The sequence below is a fragment of the Gossypium hirsutum genome, chromosome A06 (genome assembly GCF_007990345.1).
Source record: "Gossypium hirsutum isolate 1008001.06 chromosome A06, Gossypium_hirsutum_v2.1, whole genome shotgun sequence".
NCBI lineage: Eukaryota > Viridiplantae > Streptophyta > Magnoliopsida > Malvales > Malvaceae > Gossypium > Gossypium hirsutum.
Window position 1 is genome coordinate 3,912,209 of NC_053429.1, and position 22,063 is coordinate 3,934,271.

Here is a 22,063-nt window from a genome sequence, read left to right on the forward strand (position 1 = left end):
GATATTGTAGCATGAGATAAAAATAAATTAAACATACCGCACCGTATTCCACCGCCTATCCAAACTTACCCTTTAACTAACTTGAGTTCTCCGGCACATACCAATTAAGCTTTCTTTCACTATCTAACAACAATTGAACATAGCTAATTTCCCATTACATTTTCTCCTCTGCCTTTACCCACGTCTCTCTATTTTCTTCTCTCTAAACCTTTTCTAATTTTTGTCAAATGGAGACAAAAAATTTATCCCCCTACAGCCGGTTAATGCTTAGCATTCGAGTGGGTTTGTTGTCATTAAATAATAATGACACTTAGCACATCAACTTAATCTTATTACTCTCAACGACATCTAGCCATGATCTCTTAATTATCCTTTAAAATTTATTTCATAATATCAAATTTCTCCACTTAGTAATCAACTCAAGTTTAGCTTCCACTAACTTGGGCCAATTGCCTTTTAACTCCATTTTTATATTATGGTACAATTATAGTTAAGCCCCTCCAAGTTGACCAGAATCTCAATTTAATTTACCAAGTTTTCTGTCCTTCAGGGTTGCAATTTTGGTTACTTCTAGCAGGATCAAGTTGGTTCGGATATTTTTTACAATATCAAGGTGGTTGCTCCACCTGACGTTGTTGGTAATATTCTTTTAGGCCGAATGGTTGACCATATTGGTTGTAAGCAACATAACCCTGATATTATGCGATTACTTGTTGCAAATAATATTGCTTCTGATTAGAATACTCCCCCTAACCGTGTTGGTTATCTCCATACTGGTTAGAATACTAGTTTTGGAAACCCTTTTTGTATTTGAACTTGTTTTCTTGCACTTTTGAAATGTTCCTAGCCAGCTATAGCTTCTTCCTCAAATTCCCACTGACAACACTAACTATTATAACAATTAACACAAAGTATTGGGGTAGATTGTGATGGTGGCTTACACCATGTATGGTGCAAAAAGCCATTGAGGCTAGAGGCCTAGGATGATGTTTTAGCATAATGATAGCCAATGGTTTATCTTGTATTGTGTCTCTTCCCTTGATCTTTGAAAAGAGAAGTATTTATAGAGGATGGTTTAAAGTTTATTCCTCGTAAAATGATTGTCTTATTAATAGAATCAAATTTAGACATAGGTTAAAGTATGGCACAGATGTATCTTCATGCGAGGTTGGTGTGCTTGGGAAGTTGAGAGAATTAATAAGATTTGATTTGAGGTTCCATCTATCCTTGATTGAATAATGACGATGCTTTTCATATCGTGAGGTATTCATGTATGGGGTGCTTATTATGTATAACAATAATAAATAAACTTTTAAATAATTTTATTTCACTCATATGTTAAAGATGCGTTTGATTCACAAAATGTAATATTACTTCTAATTATAGGATCATTAAAATGTAAAATTTTTTAGTATATTATTGGGGATGTAACATTACTTTATTTGGTTCATTTAATTGGAATGTAATTTTTTATTATTTATTTGATAAAATATAAGATTAACTAAAAGTGCATTTTACTAGGCTATCATGACTATAAAATTTGCATTTTGTTTTTTCAGCATGAATAAAGAAAGAACTTGAAACAATTTTAGAAATCATTAATATACAAATTAATCATACACACTTCAAATTTAGTTTTTTTTAAGGAACAAATAAACTTTAAATAAATTCAAGATATCAAAAGCCATGTGTTGATACATTATTTTAAGACTGTTATAAATTGGAATAATGAGTGAAATTTTAAGCTACAAAAACTATTGGTCACAGAAAAATAACCCAAGCACATTGTTTAAGAATAAAACAGGATGACTGGAAAAAAAACAATTTTTGGGCATTGATCAACCCATACTAAAAAATTGAATGCAACTATCACTATAATTACCATGAAAAATTAAACACAGATATTTTAAATTTTATCTTGATTTTTAAAAATATAATATATATATATATATCAATCAAAAATAATATAAAAAAACACATTCTTTTCCTTTTTAATAAAGATTATTATTTAATACAATAAAATATTGATGAAATTTTTTAATTCTAAAAGTGAAGTTAAAACAAAGCTGATTGAATTCTATCGTCCTATTGAAGAGTTGGAAATGGACAGTTCTAGACAATTTGTATTAAAAAAAAAAAGGTGAAGTTAAGAAATTACCATGAATTTTATTTATATCTTTTAGATATTAATTAAGTATACTTATCATCTCCACCATCTATGTATCGAATAATTATCTTTTAAATAAATATGTTTTATTTTATTTAAGGGGTAAAACTGATCAAAATTATTTTTTAAAAATAATTATCATAGAATGAAGATTACCCAAAATATAATATTACCTAAGGAAAAGTTGATAATAAAATGACTATACTTTTATATTATGCTGGAATCTCACAAAATCTCAAATTACTTTAAGTAAACATCTCCCAATATATCTTAGATTCCAATTATGATAAGATAATTAAACATCACATAAACCAAACATGCTGTTAGATTAATCCTTGAATTGCTTCAAATTGGTAACAAAATTCTACCGGTTTGATTTTAATATCAATCTATACCGATAGTACCAGTCTGTATCCACAAATACTAGTAGTCAACACCATTAAATGTGTTTCATTGGTCATTTGCAACTCTACATTTGGGTACAACAAAATTCAAGCTGCTCTGCATTCTTCAAAATTGTTCAAATGCCCCACATTTGAACCCACAATAACATCATTCATATCTATAGAATCATTTATATTTATACATGTATAGACCCTTCTAGAATTTTCCAAATTTTCAACCAAATACCATCATAAAAGTAAATAATAAAGACTGAAGCAGCAAAAGATGGCATACTTACTAATCTAAGGGTCCTCCTTCCATTCCTTGTTGTCCCTAATTGCGAAACTGAATCCCGGGGACCGAACCAATGTCTATTTTTTCCAGGACCTGTGCTTGGCCTGCATTTGCATGGAGTTTTTCTACTACTTGGTTTAAACCAGGCATGATTTTTGAAGCCTCCATTTGACTTGAAGTCGGATCAGTAATCTTTGAAGCAACATCGTCCCCGTTAGGCAATTTAACCGAATCGGTTTGATCATCACAGACCATGGAGGAATTTTCAACATCTGGAACCTCATGGTTGCTATGAAGAGGATATGCAGCCATTAACTGCTCATTTTTAGAATCATCAGAAACCTCAGGAGCCAATGCCACATCTGCAGAAGGCATCTCTCGCTCACTCGAGTCACTCGTTATCTTTGTATCTTTGAGATTCCTCGTCGCTTCGGCACCTAACGTTTCTGAACCTATTGCAGTAAAAGAATCAGTTTGGATTGATTCAGGTTTTTGCGAATCATCCGAACCAATAGCCAAATTGCTTGTAGGATTGTCTTGAGAACGATCAGCTTTTTTCCCCAAGAATTTTGTTTTCAACATTTTCTTCTTGAATCGTGATTTCTTTGGCTTAGGAGCCTTCACAGTCGTCTCATCAGGATTACTAGCCATCTCGATTGCCCTCTTTCTACAAGGAATAACCGTTAACTGAGAGTTGCCAAGTGCCTTATCAGTTAATTGAGATGTACTCAACTGAATGGCCAGTAAAGCAACTCTAGCAGCTTTGATTTCTGCTTCTTTTTTTGTTTTCGCTGAAGCTCCAATATACCGAATGCCTCCTATCTCAACTGTACACGAGTAGTGAGGCAATCGACCCGTTGCTTCATCCTTCTGAATCTGATAAACCGGAATACCATAATTCATCTTCTGCGCATACTCCTGTAGTAGATTTTTGCATAAGCCTGTCTCATGCTGAAGCAGACATCACATCGAAACTCATTAATCTACTACTCCAAAAAACTTTCAACAAAATTATATTACTTATAATTGCAAGCTACGAATTTCAAGTATGAAGTGCAGTTCATAATTGAAAATGCCACCACTAAATGGATCTCATACCCGAAACCACATTACAACGAAATGAAGAAACTTACAACAGGTTGAGAGATGCTTTCATTAGCTTCACCGGCTTTGAACAACTCCAAGAGAGCCACTTCAGCTGCCGATTGCTCTGCAGCCTTGCGATTAAAAAACCCGGGTAACGAATCGTATTTAACATTGTTTACTGTTACAGTTGATCGGAAAGAAGGTTTATGGGACGGTCCTTCCTTGAAAGTCTCGTATACAGGTGTTGGAAGACCCACCTTTTGTGCATACTCCTGCAATTGGCTCTTGAAAACATAGCAATTCGAAACACCTGAAAATAATATAATCATATATGGAAGCAAAAATAAGTTGCAATCCCACTTAAATTGAAAATTAAGAGCTCTATAAACATAATAAGGATCATTCCCTTAAAATAATCAACAGAGAGCTATGAACATTCTACTTAAATTCAAAACACTTAAACACAACATAATTCATCATAGCAATAATTGAATTCCCCCCCACCACCCCCAAAATGCTTTTCACGATAATTTTTTTTTTACAATTTATCAACTAATTGAATAAATTCTACATACATGATACACAGTAAATGATACTCAAATTAGATATAAATGTATCAAGTTATGCAATTGGAAGAGAGATTAAAACCAGAAAAAAAAAGTTCAAAAAGAAAAAAGAAATTCCAGCAAAGAAATATTTTTTTTTAATACCTGAGAAGTTTTCGTTGGTGGGCATGGCTTAATTTGATACTTGAAAAAATCTAACTGAAACTTTGAAGGAAATAAGAAGAAAAATCATATATTTTGGGTTTGATTTTGATAGGAAGAGACTGAAAACTTTCTAGCAGCAAGGAAGTGAACGAAAAAGGGTTTCTGATTCTCTTTAAAAGAGTTCCCCCAAAATTCGCGTACACGGGAGTTAATGAATGCGAATGATCATTACTGTACGATGTGATCTTAGGGGTTGAATCCTACGGTCAATGACAATTTTCAGATTTTTTTTTCATTCTTGTAGCCAAAATAAAAACTTTCAGGGTTTTTTTTTTTTATTTTCTTTTGGGTAAATTTTATAAATAGTCACTCAACTACCAGCTTGTTTTTGTTTTAGTCACTCGAGTTTAAAATTTTTTATTTTAATCACTAATTATATCATACGGTAATATTTTAGTCAAGATGTTGACATATTGACACGAATTTTTTTTGTATAATAAATCAATTCAATTCTTCAATAGTTACAGATTCTATTATTTCGGTCCTAATTTTAAAAAATATAATAAATTTAATCCTCAACTTTACACATTCTGTCAATTTAGTTTTTTTTTAAAATTTAGAAAAACTTTAAAAATATTTAAATTTTTTTCAATAAAATACATACAAAATTGTAAAAAAAATACATATTTTTTTTTTCTATTTTTGACATGAAATTTATTTATTAATACAAATTTTATAAATAAAAAATATTTTTAGAAAACCCAAGACTTAAATCATATTTAAACTATCTTTTTTTAGTTTTGTTTTCTAAATAATATTTTATCTATTATACATCTTACTTTATTTTTTAATCCTTGCAAAATTTGTCAAGCACTAGCCATTGCCTTCCCCTACAACCACTGACACTAATAATCTTTACTTTGAACTCTTTGATTTCCACATCCTCCATCGTCATGCCATCAAACTAGGAATTGGTTTGTGGAGTTGTTGACGTGGCCTTCCACCTTCTGGGTCTCCGATACTTCATTCTCACTTATATATTCCCAATCATGTTCGCTCTTTAGCACAACCTCAAATGCAATAATTTTTGTTTGGGGATAATGGCTTTAATTTGTCCAATGTAGTCCTCGTATATTTTCTTGCGTTATGTGAAGATGTCTTCCTTTTTCCAATATGAATGAGTGGGCTCAGTTTTGTTAGAACTATGCATCATGCTCTATTAATTGTTTTGAATGGGTACGAGACTCCTAGTACCTTTAGAGAACTCGAACTCAAGTTTCGTTAGCTTTGGACAGAGAATTTTAAGCAAAGGCTTGCATTACCTGAAATAGTTGCTTCTATTTTTTTTTCCAAAAAGAAAATAAAATATCCTGATCTAAACAACAAAGGATTCAAATCCTAATGAAGTATTTAGGAAGTTGGTAGACAATGACAATATTTCTGTATAAAATATCACAATGAGGTCATTACTTGTAGGCAAGTGAAGATTTCGTAAAATGATGTCCTTTTTTTATAATCAATATAGATGCCAATATTGATAACGATTATGATAACCTTGAGCAATAAGTAAACAAAGTAAAGCCAGACGGCTAGTTAAATAGAATTATAAAAAGAATTTGGGTGGGTTGTGGCATAGCTCCCTTTTGGTAATTAGGGTTGGGCCTAGTCGAATGATATTGCCCATGTTTTGTGCAAGGCTAGGGGCCTAGATAAACATGAAAGGTGTTAGTATCTTGTCTAAGCTCGGACTTCGGCCTATTAAAATTCACCACAAATAAATAAAACCCAAACCAAATAAAAAGGGAAACAACCCAAAATTTATCACATTAGCTAGAATCTAGAAACCTTAAAACTAAAAGCAAAGCAAATATTTATTGTTGTTGTTGAGTTTTTCCATCATATTTAGATCATGACCTATTTGTTGATGTTTATGCTTGCAAGTTCTGATACCTTCTAATTTATATCATTGTAGGTTATGGCAAGAACTAAGTACTTGTCGTCGACTGAACAATTTCTCTGTGCACTCCCCTGCACACCCAGAATCAATGTTCATGTGATCTCATTAGATTTAGTCCCACCGGATAAGGCTGAAGTATCAATCAATCGCCTAGATTATTTTAGATTTATTCAGGGAATCAAATAGAGATTTTAATAATTATATTAGTTGTCAATGGAAAGCTTTAAATCTCTAACAACTCTAAACCCTCCAATTTATTTGTTACTTTTGATGTGTGATATTCGTGACAGGTTTTAAATATTTGTAATGAATCGTTCTTGAAACTAACTATTATCACGATGAAGGCAAGTGTACCTATTGAACAGTAGTATAGTTTTAGCAAGACCGGATTGTCGAACCCAAAGGAACTAAAAGTACTAGTAATGACTGTCTTTTTATTATCTAGCCTAAGAATAATGGGGTTTATTTTAACTAACTAATAAACTAAACTAAGAAATCACAGAAAATAGAATTGGGGAATTACTTTTTGGAAAAAACGATTGAATCAAGACAATACCTACGGAAAAATCCACCTAGACTTCACTTGTTATTTGACTCTGAATCAGACGATTTATCCATTTGACTTGATCCGTAGAAATCCCTAAGTTATATTATTATCTCTCTCGAGACTAACAACGTCTAACCCTAGGTTGAATAATTGAAATCTCTTTCTAATTAACTCCCTAGGGTTGCATTAACTCGATCTATGGATCCCCTTATTAGGGTTCACCCTAATCCGGCAAAATCTTGTCACCCTATCTCTAGGCGCGCAACCAACTATACTTAATTATGAGAAATGTAGTCTTAGGCAGGGTCTATTCCTCCTCTGAATAAGAGCTTAACTTGAGTCAATATCCTGGAATATCAAAACAAGAATTAAGAACACATAATTAAGAACAAGTCAAATATTTATCATACAATTAAGATAATAATAACAAGATCTGTTTTAGGTTTCATTCCCTTTAAGTATTTAGGGGTTTTAGTTCATAACTAAAAACGTAAACATCTCAGAAGAATAATGAACACAAAACATAAAGAAAAACCCAAAACTCCTGAAGGGAAATTGAAGGGAGATCTTTAGTCTTGATGATGAATCCGGCTTCTGATATGGATCAATTGGCTTTCCTTGAGTAGTTCCCTATCTCCTTCCCTGTGTGTCCTTTTTCCTCCTCCTCTAGGGTGTATTTATAGGCTTTGGAATGCCTAAGAACCCTCAAAATTGGCCTTTTCTGAATTGGACTAAACTTGTGCTCGGCAGAGACACGTCCATGTGCGATTACTTTAGGCCGTGGTCAAGCCTATTAAATAGGCACGGGCGTGTGGTCCACCCGTGTGAGTCGTGCTTCGATTTTTCCAAATTGACACGGCCGTGTAGTCTGCCCGTATTATGAGGTTCAGGCCTTGTTGATTTCATATATTGGCACATTTTTCCGTTTTTGGCCCGTTTCTCATTCCTTTCACTCTCCTATACTCACCTAAGTATAAAGCATGAAATTAAGGCATTAGGAGCATCGAATTCACCAATTTTAAGGAAAAATCATCCATAAAATGTGCTAAGCATGGGATAAAAATATGTATGAATTACGGTTTATCAAATACCCCCACACTTGAACATTTGCTTGTCCTCAAGCAAAATCCTCAACTCATAATCAAAATAAATTCTTCTTAACTTATAATTTCTATCGATAACATCTCAAAATAATTCATAAGTAATCATACATTGAAAATTCAACTGAAAGAACATCAAAGTTTCAAACATTCCAAGTTGAGCATTTTATCATGAAAACATAGGTGCCCCCCCTCATTTAAGTAATTACATTTGATTCAAAATATCATAGAGTTTCACATCATCACTAAAGATTCATTCAAATCACTCGAGGTGTTTAAGGACAATAAATGAAACACTCAATAGTCAATAATGAAAAGTCATTCAATATAATTCCTAAACTTAGGGAAACAACCTAAAAGTTTTTAATTCTTCAAAAATCAACTTATCATGCTTGATTCCCTAATGTCTTAAAGTTTAAACAATCAATGCATAAATGCCTATGTTTTAATTCAATATATATCAATAAAAGTCATAAATCAATCAAAATTTATCCTAAACATGATATGAGAGCTTTTCAAGAGAATAAGGCAATCATTCAGAGATTTTTCTAATAGTGAAATGAATACCCCCCACACTTAAGATGTACATTGCCCTCAATGTACAAAGATAGATATATAGAAAAGAATATAAATATAAGATAGGGAGAGAAGTGAAACTTCCTGAGTGATGAATGAATTTCCTTAAACTGGAGTTCTGGAGAATAATCAGCGTAAAGGTGGAGGAGGATACTCCGGTGGTGGTAGAGGTTCATTAGTCCATAAGTCCTGCACCAGAAGAATATTATATCTGAAGTTGGTTATGATAGTGGTCGAGCAGGACATGGTAGTCGTGGAGAACTTTCCCCAGTGGAGTTTCGAGTCCCTGAGTAATAGTGAGCTTTGGAGCTCTTTATAACTGTGATAGAATCAGGAACTCTTTTAGAAAATATATAAGGAAGAATAATTACTCGATAGGAAATAGCCGAAGTTCAAAATTGTTAAATAAAAATTATAAAACCTAATAAAAATAAGCTTAAAGAAAAATAAAAAGTAGTCCTAAAGTAGAATAAAAGTATAAATATAAAATAATAAACAAAAGTTTTTAAACATCTTCATCGCTAGATGGTTCACGAGATGGGGGTGGCGATGAGATGTGGAAGTGCTGACAAATCTGGTGTAGTATAGCATCAATGTGATCGAAGCACTGAAAATATTATTGCTCGAATCGAGTTAGGCGCTCAGAGATGTCAGCGTATGAAGCCATCGCATGAACTGAACGAGAAGGTGGTGGTGGCTGAGAAGGTTGGTCCTAGTGATGTATAGGGACATCATCAGTAATATCGTCGAGGGCCTCCTCCTCAGTGGATTGGGTGAGATGGTATTGAGGAGGGAAGGTGCCACGTCGTTTCTCAATCATCCTCATACTTAGCATGCTTGAGATGCCCTATGGGGACATCTAGCCCATGAGAGTGAAGGAGGATGATTGGGCTATTGTGTTGAAGAGCCCGAAGTGTCGAGCCAACCGTGTCACATAGAGCCCAATAGAGATGACTCCCTTCCTATGCTGCTCCGTCTGATATTGAATGGTGAGGGCAATAAAATAAGCAAGGTCTCTGACGTGCCCGTGCGACATACACCATAGAAAGTAGGCGTCGTGAGTGTTGACGACGTCAATGCTCTCTCTCCTTCCGGTTAATGCGTGACCCAAAATGACGTGTAAGTACCTCAGAGATGGAGGAAGACCCGATGCCTTGGAGTGGCTAGGATTGTAGGAGGCAGCGCCGGGGGCTAGGACATTCCAACACCGTAAAGGAGAGTGATGGATGTGGCGATTGAAAGCGTAAAGGCCTAGTGCGGTTCAGAACTCTAGGACATTCAACTAGCAGACTAGACCGCCGAGGCGAAATTGGATTGTCCCCGGGTCATCAAAGCGGGCCATCACTATCTCAAGATAAAACGTTGAGCAAAGTTCCATCGTGAGTTCGAGATATGCTGGCTCGACAATCTCAAAGAAAATCCCCCAAGGATCGATGGTGAGGAGGGCCCGAATTGTATCCGCAAGTTAGACTTGTTTTAGGGCGGCCCAGTCTATACAGCGGCCCACTTCCAAGGGTCGGGCCCATAGAATCTGGAAAAGTTCTTCTTGGGGCCCAATGTGGAATTGCAGAAAAGGGTGACGAATTTCTGCGGTAGGACCCGAGTAAGATGACGCTTCCTTCTTTTTCTTCGAAGCAGGGACGGCGACTTTCTTTCCTCGTGAAGATGGCATGGTGTACCTGTAATGGAAATTGAAGTGGAATGTGAATACTTTCCATGGGGCTTACATATTAACCTATACTATAATAGTCAAAGTAAATGTGCCAAATAACCCTATGAGAATAAGTAATGGAGATATCTGAAGAATGAATTTGTGTGGGATTAATAGCATGAAACCCATAGAAACAATAACCATGAATGAATGTAGCCTAATACATTGACTAAGAAAATAAATAAATAAATAATTACCAAAAAAAACTTAAAAATATACATTTATCTACTTAACTATGAATGTGCACGTAAAATAGTCAAATGGAGAATAGAAATCATGAAATAAGTGAGAACTTCAATATGAAAAGGATGATAACTACTCTAGGTACGAAGTTTGAGTGATAGAAAGATGAAAATAACATGAAAAATGCAGATTACTATGATAAATAACATTAGAAATTAGTAAAATAAAAGAGAAAAGAGTAAACAAACGCTAGAAAGAGGAGAATAAGTGTCAAAAATGGGGTTGGAAGCGGCGCACAGGCGTATTAGGGAGGCCGTGTGGACTTGCAGCGGCTAGGGTTAGGGATTTCGGGTGAGAGAGATGATGAATAGTGAAGGGTATTTATAAATTTTAGGACACACAGCCAGGGAACACGCCCGTGTTTTCCAATTTTTTCCTGTGTGATTCGCGAAATTTGACTTTGGGCGCATCTGACAATTTCCCCACGCCCGTGTACCTTGGGTGTGTTAGTGCACATGGCCATGTCTGTCTTTGTTCGCTTCTCCCACGCCCACGTATTAAGGGCTACGCCCTTGTTGTTTTGGCAGGTTCACCCACGGTTGCTTGGCACGGGCGTGTCGCACGCCCGTGTTGTTTTGGCAGGTTTGCTCACAGCCATGTCGCACGGCCGTGGTGATTTATCGTAGCCCGTGCTGGGGAAAATCTTTACCTTGTTTCATACGGTCCTAAGCACGCCCGTGTGCTTGGCCGTGTGTGCTTTCAAAAGCCTGCATTCCATCAGACGGTTAGTATGTTAGATGTTAAAAGTAAAATTTAAAGAAATTAATATTGTTAGTGCTCGAGTTGCCTCCTGAGAAGCACTTATTTATAGTCTAAGCTCGACTTACCTTTCCATTAAATAGTCATAGTGGTTCGAGGAGTTTATACTCCTCATTCTTGCTGTGAATCTCATCAAAATAAGGTTTTAGGCGCGTATTGTTTACCTTAAAGGTGTTGAACTTGGGATGATTTACCTCGACTGTATTGAATGGGAAAATGCTAAGTACCGTAGGAGGGATTTCTTTATTCGGTTTGGCAGTGATAATGTGAGGATCTGCGGCATCTAATAAAATTTTATCTCCAACCTTAAGTTGATTTGGAAAGGTATTGAGCTTGTTCTAGCGTAGTTTTGGTTTATCGTGTGTTCTCGATTTATGTGTCCGCCATTGATCTAGCTCCTCGATTTGTAGCCTTCGTTCTTCACGAATAGGTCCTCTACTATTACTTGAAAATGGCTCATGTACTTCCTTCAAACTCATTTTCTATAAAGTAGGTTGCACTATATTGTCAGTTTTAGTAGAATGGTTTAGACAATCACCTTCAATTTTCGATATGTTACTGGAATTGTGAGCTTGAAGGGTGATTGTTTCGTCTTCCACACGAAGTGTGAGCTCACCTTTGTCAACATCAACTATCGTTCTAGCAGTTGCTAAAAAGGGCCTTCCTAAAATCAAAGGGGTGTTGCTATCCTCCTCTATGTCTAGAACAACGAAGTTAACGGGAAATATAAATTTATCGATTTTAACTAGCACATCTTCAATAAAAACCCTAGGAAATCTTATAGTTTTATCTGCTAATTGATTGCTCATCCTAGTCTGTTTGGGTTGCCCAAGACCTAGTTGTTTAAACATTTTGTAAGACATGACGTTAATACTAGCCCCTAAATCAGCTAATCCGTTATTAACATTTAAACTACCAATTAAGTAAGGAATTGTAAAACTCCCTGGATCTTTCAATTTGTTGGGTAGTTTATTCTGTAGAATAGCTGAGCAAACTGCATTTAGCTTCACATGTGAAGCCTCGTCCAACTTCTGCTTATTTGCTAAAAGCTCTTTTAAAAATTTCATTGCGTTTGGCATCTGCGATAGAGCTTCAATAAACGGTAAGTTAATATGTAATTTTTTTAAGAGTTTAAGGAATTTACCGAATTGTTCATCTGAACGGTCTTTCCTTGTCGCATTAGGGTATGGCACACGAGGTTTGTATTCTGTACTTACCGGTTTCTGCTCATTGTGGTCTAACTCACCTTTACCTTTGCTTATATCAGTTTCTTGCCTTAGTTCTGGTTCAGGCGTGACTAACCCTTCCTCATCTTGACTAGTAATCGTATTGAGTTGCTCCATTGGGTTAGATTCTGTATTGCTTGGCAAGCTACATTGTGGTTGTTCAAAAATCAATTTGGCAAGCTATACAATCTGAGTTTCGAGCCCTTGGATCGATACTTGTTGATTTTTGAGTGCTGTCTTAGTATTCTGAAAACGAGTTTCTAACACCGAGATGAATTTGGTTAGCATCTCCTCAAGGTTCGACTTATTTTCTTGTTGTTAAGGTGGTTGTTGAAAGCCTGGAGGATGTTGTGGCCTTTGATTTCCTTGACCGCCCCACGAGAAATTGGGATAGTTCCTCTAACCTGCATTATAAGTGTTACTATATGGGTTATTTTGGGATCTAGAGTTATTGTTACCCATGTATTGGACTTGTTCCTCCTCGATGCTAGGGTTGAAGGATTGATACTCTGTGCATGCTCGTCCTCCATTCGAATCGCACCTCATCACTAGATGTACTTGAGTAGAACCACACAAATCGTCAATTTTTTTATTTAAGACTTCTACTTGGTTAGATAGTATAGTAACCGCGTCGAGGTTGAAAACACCGGCTGCTTTCGTTGGCTTTGTTCTCATAACTTGCCACTGATAGTTATTCAGTGACATCTCCTAAATAAATTCATAAGCCACCTCAGGTGTTTTATTATTGATAGTTCCTCCAGCGGCTGCATCAATCATCTGCTGAGTCGAAGGATTTAGGCTATTATGAAACTTTTGAACCTGTAGCCAAAAAGGTAACCCATGGTAAGGGCATCTTCTCAAAAGGTCATTGTATCTCTCCCATGCATCGTAGAGTGTTTCTAAATCCATCTGCACAAAAAAAAGAGATCTCATTATGTAATTTAGCTGTTTTAGCCGGTGAAAAATATTTTAATAAAAAATTTTCGGTCATTTGTTCCCAAGTAGTGATTGACCCTCGTGGTAACGAGTTCAACCATTGTTTAGCCTTATTCCTTAACGAAAAGGGAAACAATCGAAGACGTATGGCATCATTAGAAACGTAATTGATTTTAAATGTATCGCAAAATTCTAGGAAATTTACCAAGTGAGCTTTAGGATCTTCGTCCTGCAAACAATCAAACTGAACAAATTGTTGTATCATTTGAATTGTGTTAGGTTTCAGTTCAAAATTGTTTGCAGCAATAGCAAGTCCAGCTATACTTGACTCAATTCCTGTTAAATTAGGTTTAGCATAATTATACATAGTGCGCGAAGCAGGATTTTGATTAACAGCAATTGCAGGAGGTAGCGGATTTTCTTGGTTTTCAGCCATCTCCTCAGTTAGGGTTTGAATATCGTCTTCTTGCTCGTTCTCTGTGTATCTTAAGCTTCGCCTTATTTCTCTTTGGTTTCTGTGAACTGTGCGATCGATCTCACTGTTAAAAAGTAATAGTCCTGACGGGTTTCTTCTAGTCATAAACTATAAAAAACTAGCCAGAAGAAAATAAATGAAGAATTAGAAAAGAAAATAAAAATTTAAATTGCAATAAAAGTAACATGGCTAAAGTAATAAAAATCGAGTGTTCCTAATATCTTAGTTCCCCGGTAACAGCGCCAAAAACTTGATGTGTGATATTCGTGATAGGTTTTAAATATTTATAATGAATCGTTCTTGAAACTAACTATTATCACGATGAAGGCAAGTGTACCTATCGAACAGCAGTATAGTTTTAGCAAGACCGGATTGTCGAACCCAAAGGAACTAAAAGTACTAGTAATGACTGTCTTTTTATTATCTAGCTTAAAAATAATGGGGTTTGTTTTAACTAACTAATTAACTAAACTAAGAAATCACAGAAAATAGAATTGGGGAATTACTTTTTGGAAAAAAACCATTGAATCAAGACAATGCCTAAGGAAAAATTCACCTAGACTTCACTTGTTATTTGACTTTGAATCGGACGATTTATTCATTTGACTTGATCTGTAGAAATCTCTAAGTTATATTATTCTCTCTTAAGAATAACAACGTCTAACCCTAGGTTGAATAATTGAAATCTCTTTCTAATTAACTCCCTAGGGTTGCATTAACTCGATCTATGGATCCTCTTATTAGGTTTCACCCTAATCCGGCAAAATCTTGTCACCCTATCTCTAGGCGCGCAACCAACTCCGCTTAATTATGACAAATGTACCCTTAGACAGGGTCTATTCCTCCTCTGAATAAGAGCTTAACTTGAGTCAATATCTTGGAATATCAAAACAAGAATTAAGAACACATAATTAAGAACAAGTCAAATATTTATCATACAATTCAGATAATAATAACAAGATCTGTCTTAGGTTTCATTCCCCTTAGGTATTTAGGGGTTTTAGTTCATAACTAAAAACGTAAATATCTCAGAAGAATAATGAATACAAAACATAAAGAAAAACCCAAAACTCTTGAAGGGAAATTGAAGGGAGATCTTCAGTCTTGACGATGAATTCGGCTTCTGATATGGATCAATCAGCTTTCCTTGAGTAGTTCCCTGCCTCCTTCCCTGTGTGTCCTTTTTCCTCCTCCTCTAGGGTGTATTTATAGGCTTTGGAATGCCTAAGAACCCTTAAAATTGGCTTTTTCTGAATTGGACTAAACTTGGGCTCGGCAGAGACACATCCGTGTGCGATTACTTCAGGCCGTGGTCAAGCCTATTAAATAGGCACAGGCATGTGGTCCACCCGTGTAAGTCGTGCTTCGATTTTTCCAAATTGACACGGCCGTGTGGTCTGCCTGTATTATGAGGTCCAGGCCTTGTTGATTTCGTACATTGGCACATTTTTCCGTTTTTGGCCCGTTTCTCGTTCCTTTCACTCTCCTATGCTCACCTAAGTATAAAGCATGAAATTAAGGCATTAGGAGCATCGAATTCACCAATTTTAAGGAAAAATCATCCATAAAATGTACTAAGCATGGGATAAAAATATGTATGAATTACGGTTTATCAGCTTTGTTGTATATTGTCTCTCTAAATCTCTAACAGCCGATCCACTTCTCTCCGTCGACTCGCTATCCCAAACTCTCAGCTGAAACAAGTTAGTGTTTTTAGGAAATGTTTTTTTACTTATTTAGCTAAGTGATTTAAAAATTGTGGGACGTTTTTGTTGATTGATCAATAATGTAGTCCAATGCTAAGGGATTCTAATAACAAGTTGCATTAGTATGTTTAATGCATACAGTTCTGATAATTTTTGCTACTGAGTCTATAATTTTTGTTTAATTTTATCAGGTACGCAATTGGAGTATCGGAATTCGGGTTAGCAAGTACATGGGGCTAAATTGGAGCACAAATAATAGAAACGGGCCAAATTGAAATTTAAATTTATGACTGATCAGATTTTCTATTTGACTTTGTAAATGCTAGATTTAGAAAGAAAAAAATGATATAAAATCTGATTTTATACGGTTGGTTGTTAGATAAATTAGGCTAATTTTAGCATATCAGATGTATATACATTGCATGGTGACCTTTGGAAAACACATTGGAAGTTGAATGCAACAATTTCTTTCTTTCTTTTTTCTTTCACACGGCAATCCCTAATTCAAACATTCTGCAATTCTTTTTCCATTTTATTAATTTAGATTTAATTGTTTCTCAAGTCCTTTATCCTTTCTATCATTCATCATTACCATTAAATTCCTTCTATAAACCAACAAGGCGGACATCAAAAGGGCCACAAGTGACCTGTTTATGCAGAAGTAGGTTCTCCTTGAACCTTTGAAGGGAGCCCAAGATATTTTGGGAAGTTTGCTGCTTGAAAGCTGCCAGCACCCCCTCCTACTTCAGAAAGGTAGTATCTGTGTAACAACCCGAACTTTAAGGTTATTAGAAAAGTGTATTTTCGGGTCACCGTTTCTGAAAAATGGATTAGATTATTAAAAAAAAAGTAAAAATATTTATGAAGTTAAGTGAGTGATTAATTAAAGTTTAATTAAGTAAATTTAGCTTAATTAAGGATAATTGGATAAAAGATTAAATTGAATATAATGTGAAAGTTTAGTTTTAAAGTAATAGAAAATAAAAGGATCAAAATGGCAATTAAGCCATACCCATGAAATGAGGCGGTGAATGGAAGAAAAATCAAGATTTTTCTTGAATTATGTATATCATTAAATTATTAAATATATATGTATATATATAAAAAAAAAAAGAAAACAAGTGTATAAAAATGATTGGTACAAGTGTTAAATAAATATTTGTTATTAAATAGATTTTATTATAGTTATTATTGTCATTATATATATATATAAAAGAAACAAAAGAATAAAAAGAATAAAAAGAGGAAAGAAACAGAATAGCAGGGGACGAAACAAAGGGAGAAAGGAAGAAAAGAAAAAGGGAAAAATAAGGTTTTAAAGGTTCCAAGTTAATTTGGTAAGTCAATTTAGCCCATTTTCTTATGATTTTTGAGTTTTTGGAATCCTAGAGATAAATACTACTTGTTTTAAGTAGAAATTTTGAAAGTCATTAGATTTTTAAGTATGGTTCATGTTGAATAAAATGATGGAATTGGGGGTTTATTTGATAGAAATTTTGATTGAAATTGAATAAAGGATTGAATCGTAAACTAAGCTATAAGTTTTGAGTTTTAGGGATTAAATGGAAATAAATTTGAAATTATGAAAATATGCTGGAAATTTAATAGTTAAGTATGAGTTTGGACAAAATTTGAATAGAAATGAAGTATGAATTGAGATAGAAAAAGTAAGTAAATCTAGTTACGATTAAATTGAAATTAAAGTAGAAATTGAATAAAAATTGTATTAATTAGATATAAATTAGTAGTGAATTAACGAATATGAATTGTTTTAATTCCCGTAGCTAATGTTGTCTCGAGAAACATCGGCTAAGCAAGGAAAAAAAATGGCAAAGACAAAGGGAGTTAGCTCGAGAAAATACGGTTTGTATTTCTATAATCCGAACCTAGTTATTAATTGTTATATTTTTTATTCAATGCATTTAATAAATGTTGAAGTGAGAATTATTGTGTTTATAATGGAAATGGATTAATTTGGTATGTGATGAATTTATATTGATTGAATTAAATTGAATTATATATTATAAATATATATGTGTGTGTGTGTGTGTGTGTGTGTGTGTGAATGAGCTATTATGCAATTATGATAATTGAATTTTGGATAAATATTATGATAAATAATTAAGATGGGAATTATTTGTATTGTGTCTTTATAATTGAAATGAATTGATTTAGTGTGTGATAAATTATATTAAATTGATTTATGAATATCTGTTTTATTGAATTTATATTGATTGAAATTATTTTAATTGAATTTATATTGATTGAATTATATAATATATATGATTTATGTAGAAATTTGAATATTGAATGAATGTTATATTAAAAAATATATTGATTGGAAATATGAGGAAATTTGCATGAATATATGAGATTGTGATATTTGAATATTTGATATTAAAAAATGAATTGAATTGTACTGAATTATGAATTAATGTGAATAATTGAAATATATTGTTAAATTGAATGAAATTGTATGAATTGTGAAAATAGGTAAATATATGTAATTATCTGAATGAGATATTGATGAAAGAATTATTAAATTGAGAAAGTGAATGAAATACCCTATTAACTAGTCGGGCTAAGTCGGATATAATTGGCATGCCATAGGATCTGGAAGTGTACGGGATTTGCCGGCTTTACCGATCAGGCACTTTATGTGTCGTATTTCAGGCACCTCGTGTGTCGTATCAGGCACCTCTTGTGTCGTTTTAGGCACTTTATGTGTCGTATACTGATCAGGTACTATGTACCGTTTTAGGCACAATGTGCCGTACTGGTGTGTTTGGGTTGGAATCCGTGAATCCGTCAAAGTCCGGGTTTGTTAATAGGGGTAAATAAGTGAAAAGATAAATCGAGTGAATTTGATTGATTGAACTATTGGAATGAAATGAGAAATTGAATTGAGAATTGAAATTGAGATATGAGATTGAAAACATGAACCAAAAGGTTCATGAAATGAGTGAAGTTCAAATGGATGATGATTGATGTTAGAATGAATTAAAATGGTATATTGTTAAGAAGTAAAGTGTGAATACAAGTGAATTGTGAATATATTGAAAGAATTTATACAGTAAGCAAATGAAAAGAATTGAGCAAATATGTTGTTGTGTTTGTTCTATGGCTTGTATAGAATTTTTATGGTAAGTAAATGAAACTTATCTATAAAATAAATAAATGAATGGTTATATTTATCATTGTGATTTTAAGTTGAATTGCTATATTACCAAGTGTTCGGATTATAGAAATACCACTGAGTATACCATACTCAGCATACGGTTTGTTTCCGTGCGCAGGTTAAGTAAAGATAGTACGTTGAATCAGCATCCCAGTCCGATCCCGAATTCATTAAGGTAAAGTGTGTTAATTATTGGTAATGGCATGTACCTAAGATGTCTTATGTGTATGTCATTTTGAAATTGTAAATGTAAGGATGAAATAAATAAATTTAGATTTGGCTATGGTATAAATAGGATTTGACTAATTTGGTATGAATTTGAATTTTTGTGAGACAATGTCAGATTGATTTTGGAATTCCCTATTCTGAATTGGGAAAATCATTAAAAATTGTATAAAATAATTACAGGCTATAATTTATATTCTTAGAATTTTTAATGAGTCTATTTTCAAGAGAAATAAACGGGAACATCATCCAAGTCCTGTGCTATGAGATAATTAAATTTTAGTAAAGAAAGGTCGAAACTGTCAAACAGCAGATCAATGGTAACTTTGAGGAATAAACTGTACTAATTGGCTAAACCAAAAATTCTGAAAATTTTATGGTAGAAAGGTATATGAGTCTAGTTTTAAGAAAAATTAACGGAACTTAATTTGGAGTTTCGTAACTCTAGATATAAATATTTTAGTGACTGTTACTCAAGAAGACAGTTTTGACATGAACATAAGAAAGTAAATGAAATTGTGTGTAATTATTCTGTAAACTCCGGTAATGCTCCATAACTCTCTTCCGGGACGGTTTGGGGTTAGGGGGTGTTACAATCTGTCTGCTCTTGACACTCCCTAATGATCCTTTCCACTTCGATGGAGTGCCTCAGAGTGACCTTCTTCAGCTCTGCCACAATGATTATGTGTCTTTCCTTTTCGACAGAAAGCTCAACTCCACACTCCTCCGCCTTTGTTTCCATAATCGCCAGGCACTCAATGATAACTCACTGTAGCTCATTTATTATTTCATTTTCTTCTCTCATCTTTTTGTACAGCTCGCGTACCTTATCTAGGTCGTCTCGATTATCAGCGAGCTTCTTATCACGGGCCTCCGCGTACCTCAAGCCAAGAGTGCCAACCTCAGACAGTAGGTGGCATAAAGATAAGGTTAAATCCTCTACAGCCTTAACAGGAACCCTTTCAGCTGTGAGAACTATCGAAGAATTTTCACTAGCAGGGAAGAGAGAGTATCATCGGTAATGGTAATCGACAAGCTCTCTCGGCCAATGGTTGGCAAGTTCATTAGAGGGGAAGAATGGATGGAGGTAACTATAGCAGTAGGGCCTCCACTATCAACTATCATCTTCTAACGGTGCTCTAGTTGAATACCTCCACCTTTCTCCTCGCTAGAGGGGTTGACACGTACTGCCCAAGTTGAAACCCGCCTCTTGCGACTACCACTTATTAAAGTATCGATGTCCATGGCTTCGTTATGCTCATGTAAGATGTTGTTACTATCAGTGTCTCTTGAACTACTTTCGTTGCCTTGATTGACCCTGCACCACCAAGAACTATAGAATCAGTAGAAGTAAGTGACAACTGAGTAACTCTAACCTCCTCCTCTAGCTCGAATTCTAGGAGGGCAGAGGGACGAAGCACTATCCTGCAATAGTGGTAGAAGTAGTTAGCAGGCTTCATCATGCGCTCCGTCAATTTTATCTCCATAGGGTGGAGGGAATCTATAACGACCTGTTTTCGGTGAAATCGGAACAATGGTTTCAGGACCATAAATTTAAGGTCATAAAATTTATTTTAATATTTTTATGGTCTATAGCAAGTTAGAATTATGGTATAAAAATTTCGTTAAGAAATTTTACTGTTTGTATGCTCAATTTGTGAAATAGGACTAAATCGCATAAAGTGTGAAAGTTGTGTTCTATTAGCTAAAGGTGTAAAACAGCTATATAACTTTAAAGTATAGGTCCTTATTAAGCAATTAGACCTCTATTTGAGTTAGTGGATGTACATGGAGAGAAATTATAAAAAAAATTGTAAGGTTAGGTGATATTAGGTGATTTAATTGATAAACTAAAAATAAAGCAAAAGCTAGCTATCATCTTTTTCACCTTCTTCTTCACCAACCGTTTCTATCAACAAGAAATAGCCATGGAAGCTTGAAAATTTCAGCCAAACTATACTCTTGCATGTAAGTTATTTTGGTGGTTGTTTTTGTTGATTTTTATGTTTTTGGAACCCTTGTAGCTTAAGCTAGCTAATTAGGGGGATAATTTGCAAGATAATGGAAAGTATAGGGTTTTGAAATGAGAGTATTTTGGTTGTTTTTGAAGTTTAATGGAAGAAAATAAATCTTGGTTGTTAAATAAACAACTTTTGTTAAAGGATTTTTAATGAAATTGTCAATTAAAGGTTAAGATGTGAAAAAATGAAAAGTTGGTGATAAATGTGTGAAATTATGGGATTTATAGGCTGTTATAAGCACATATAAGTTTCGGCTAGGCTTGGGTGTACTGAAATTTCATGAATTTCATTTTTTTGAGCCTACGGACTAATTTGTAAAGAAGTCAAATGTTAGGGGCAAAATGGTAATTTTTCCATATTATGAAATTGAACTGAATTGAATAGAATAATTATTAAATTGGTTAAATTTGATTATATAGATCAAGAAAAGCAATGTACAAAATTAGATCGGGAATGACAAAGTTATCGATTAAATGATTGTTTTCCGTCATACGAGTTCGAGGTAAGTTCGTATAATTGAATTGAGTATTTATATGCTTTAATTGAATTATACCTATGTGAATGGATTTAATTATGATGTATAATTATCAAATACATAACTATTGACATACGAGAAATACCGAGTCCCGTTTGAACTTTAGAAATTCGTAAGATATAAATAACATGTCATTAGGGTTACCGTTTTGGTTGAGATCCTGCATTTGTTGCGTGCTCACCACAGCTCGTATAAGCTTACCGATTTGCAGCTCGTTAGAGCTTACC

General features: G+C 34.3%; 1 protein-coding gene and 1 non-coding gene across 2 annotated transcripts; one reads left to right on the top strand and one right to left on the bottom strand.

Moving 5' to 3' along the window:
* Nucleotides 1–2,474: 2,474 nt before the first annotated feature.
* On the bottom strand, nt 2,475–4,855 carry LOC121230313 (double-stranded RNA-binding protein 1). Its single transcript, XM_041114897.1, has 3 exons — nt 4,642–4,855; nt 3,979–4,241; nt 2,475–3,796 (listed from the first exon to the last, which is right to left on the bottom strand). Exons 1-3 carry the CDS (start codon nt 4,664–4,666, stop codon nt 2,885–2,887), a joined length of 1,200 nt encoding a protein of 399 aa, XP_040970831.1. The 5' UTR covers nt 4,667–4,855; the 3' UTR covers nt 2,475–2,884.
* An 8,740-nt stretch (nt 4,856–13,595) lies between these two features.
* On the top strand, nt 13,596–13,702 carry LOC121231051 (small nucleolar RNA R71). The gene has a single exon (XR_005929120.1). It is a non-coding gene; the product is annotated as a small nucleolar RNA R71 (small nucleolar RNA).
* The last annotated feature ends 8,361 nt before the right edge of the window (nt 13,703–22,063 follow it).

Bases quoted from the DNA above. Each gene is read 5' to 3' on its own strand.
- LOC121230313 (XM_041114897.1), bottom strand. From the start codon at position 4,666: ATGCCCACCAACGAAAACTTCTCAG. The intron at 4,242-4,641 runs GTATTAAAAAAA...TATTATTTTCAG, and splicing joins CACCAACGAAAACTTCTCAG to GTGTTTCGAATTGCTATGTT. The intron at 3,797-3,978 runs GTAAGTTTCTTC...TGTCTGCTTCAG, and splicing joins AAAGCATCTCTCAACCTGTT to CATGAGACAGGCTTATGCAA.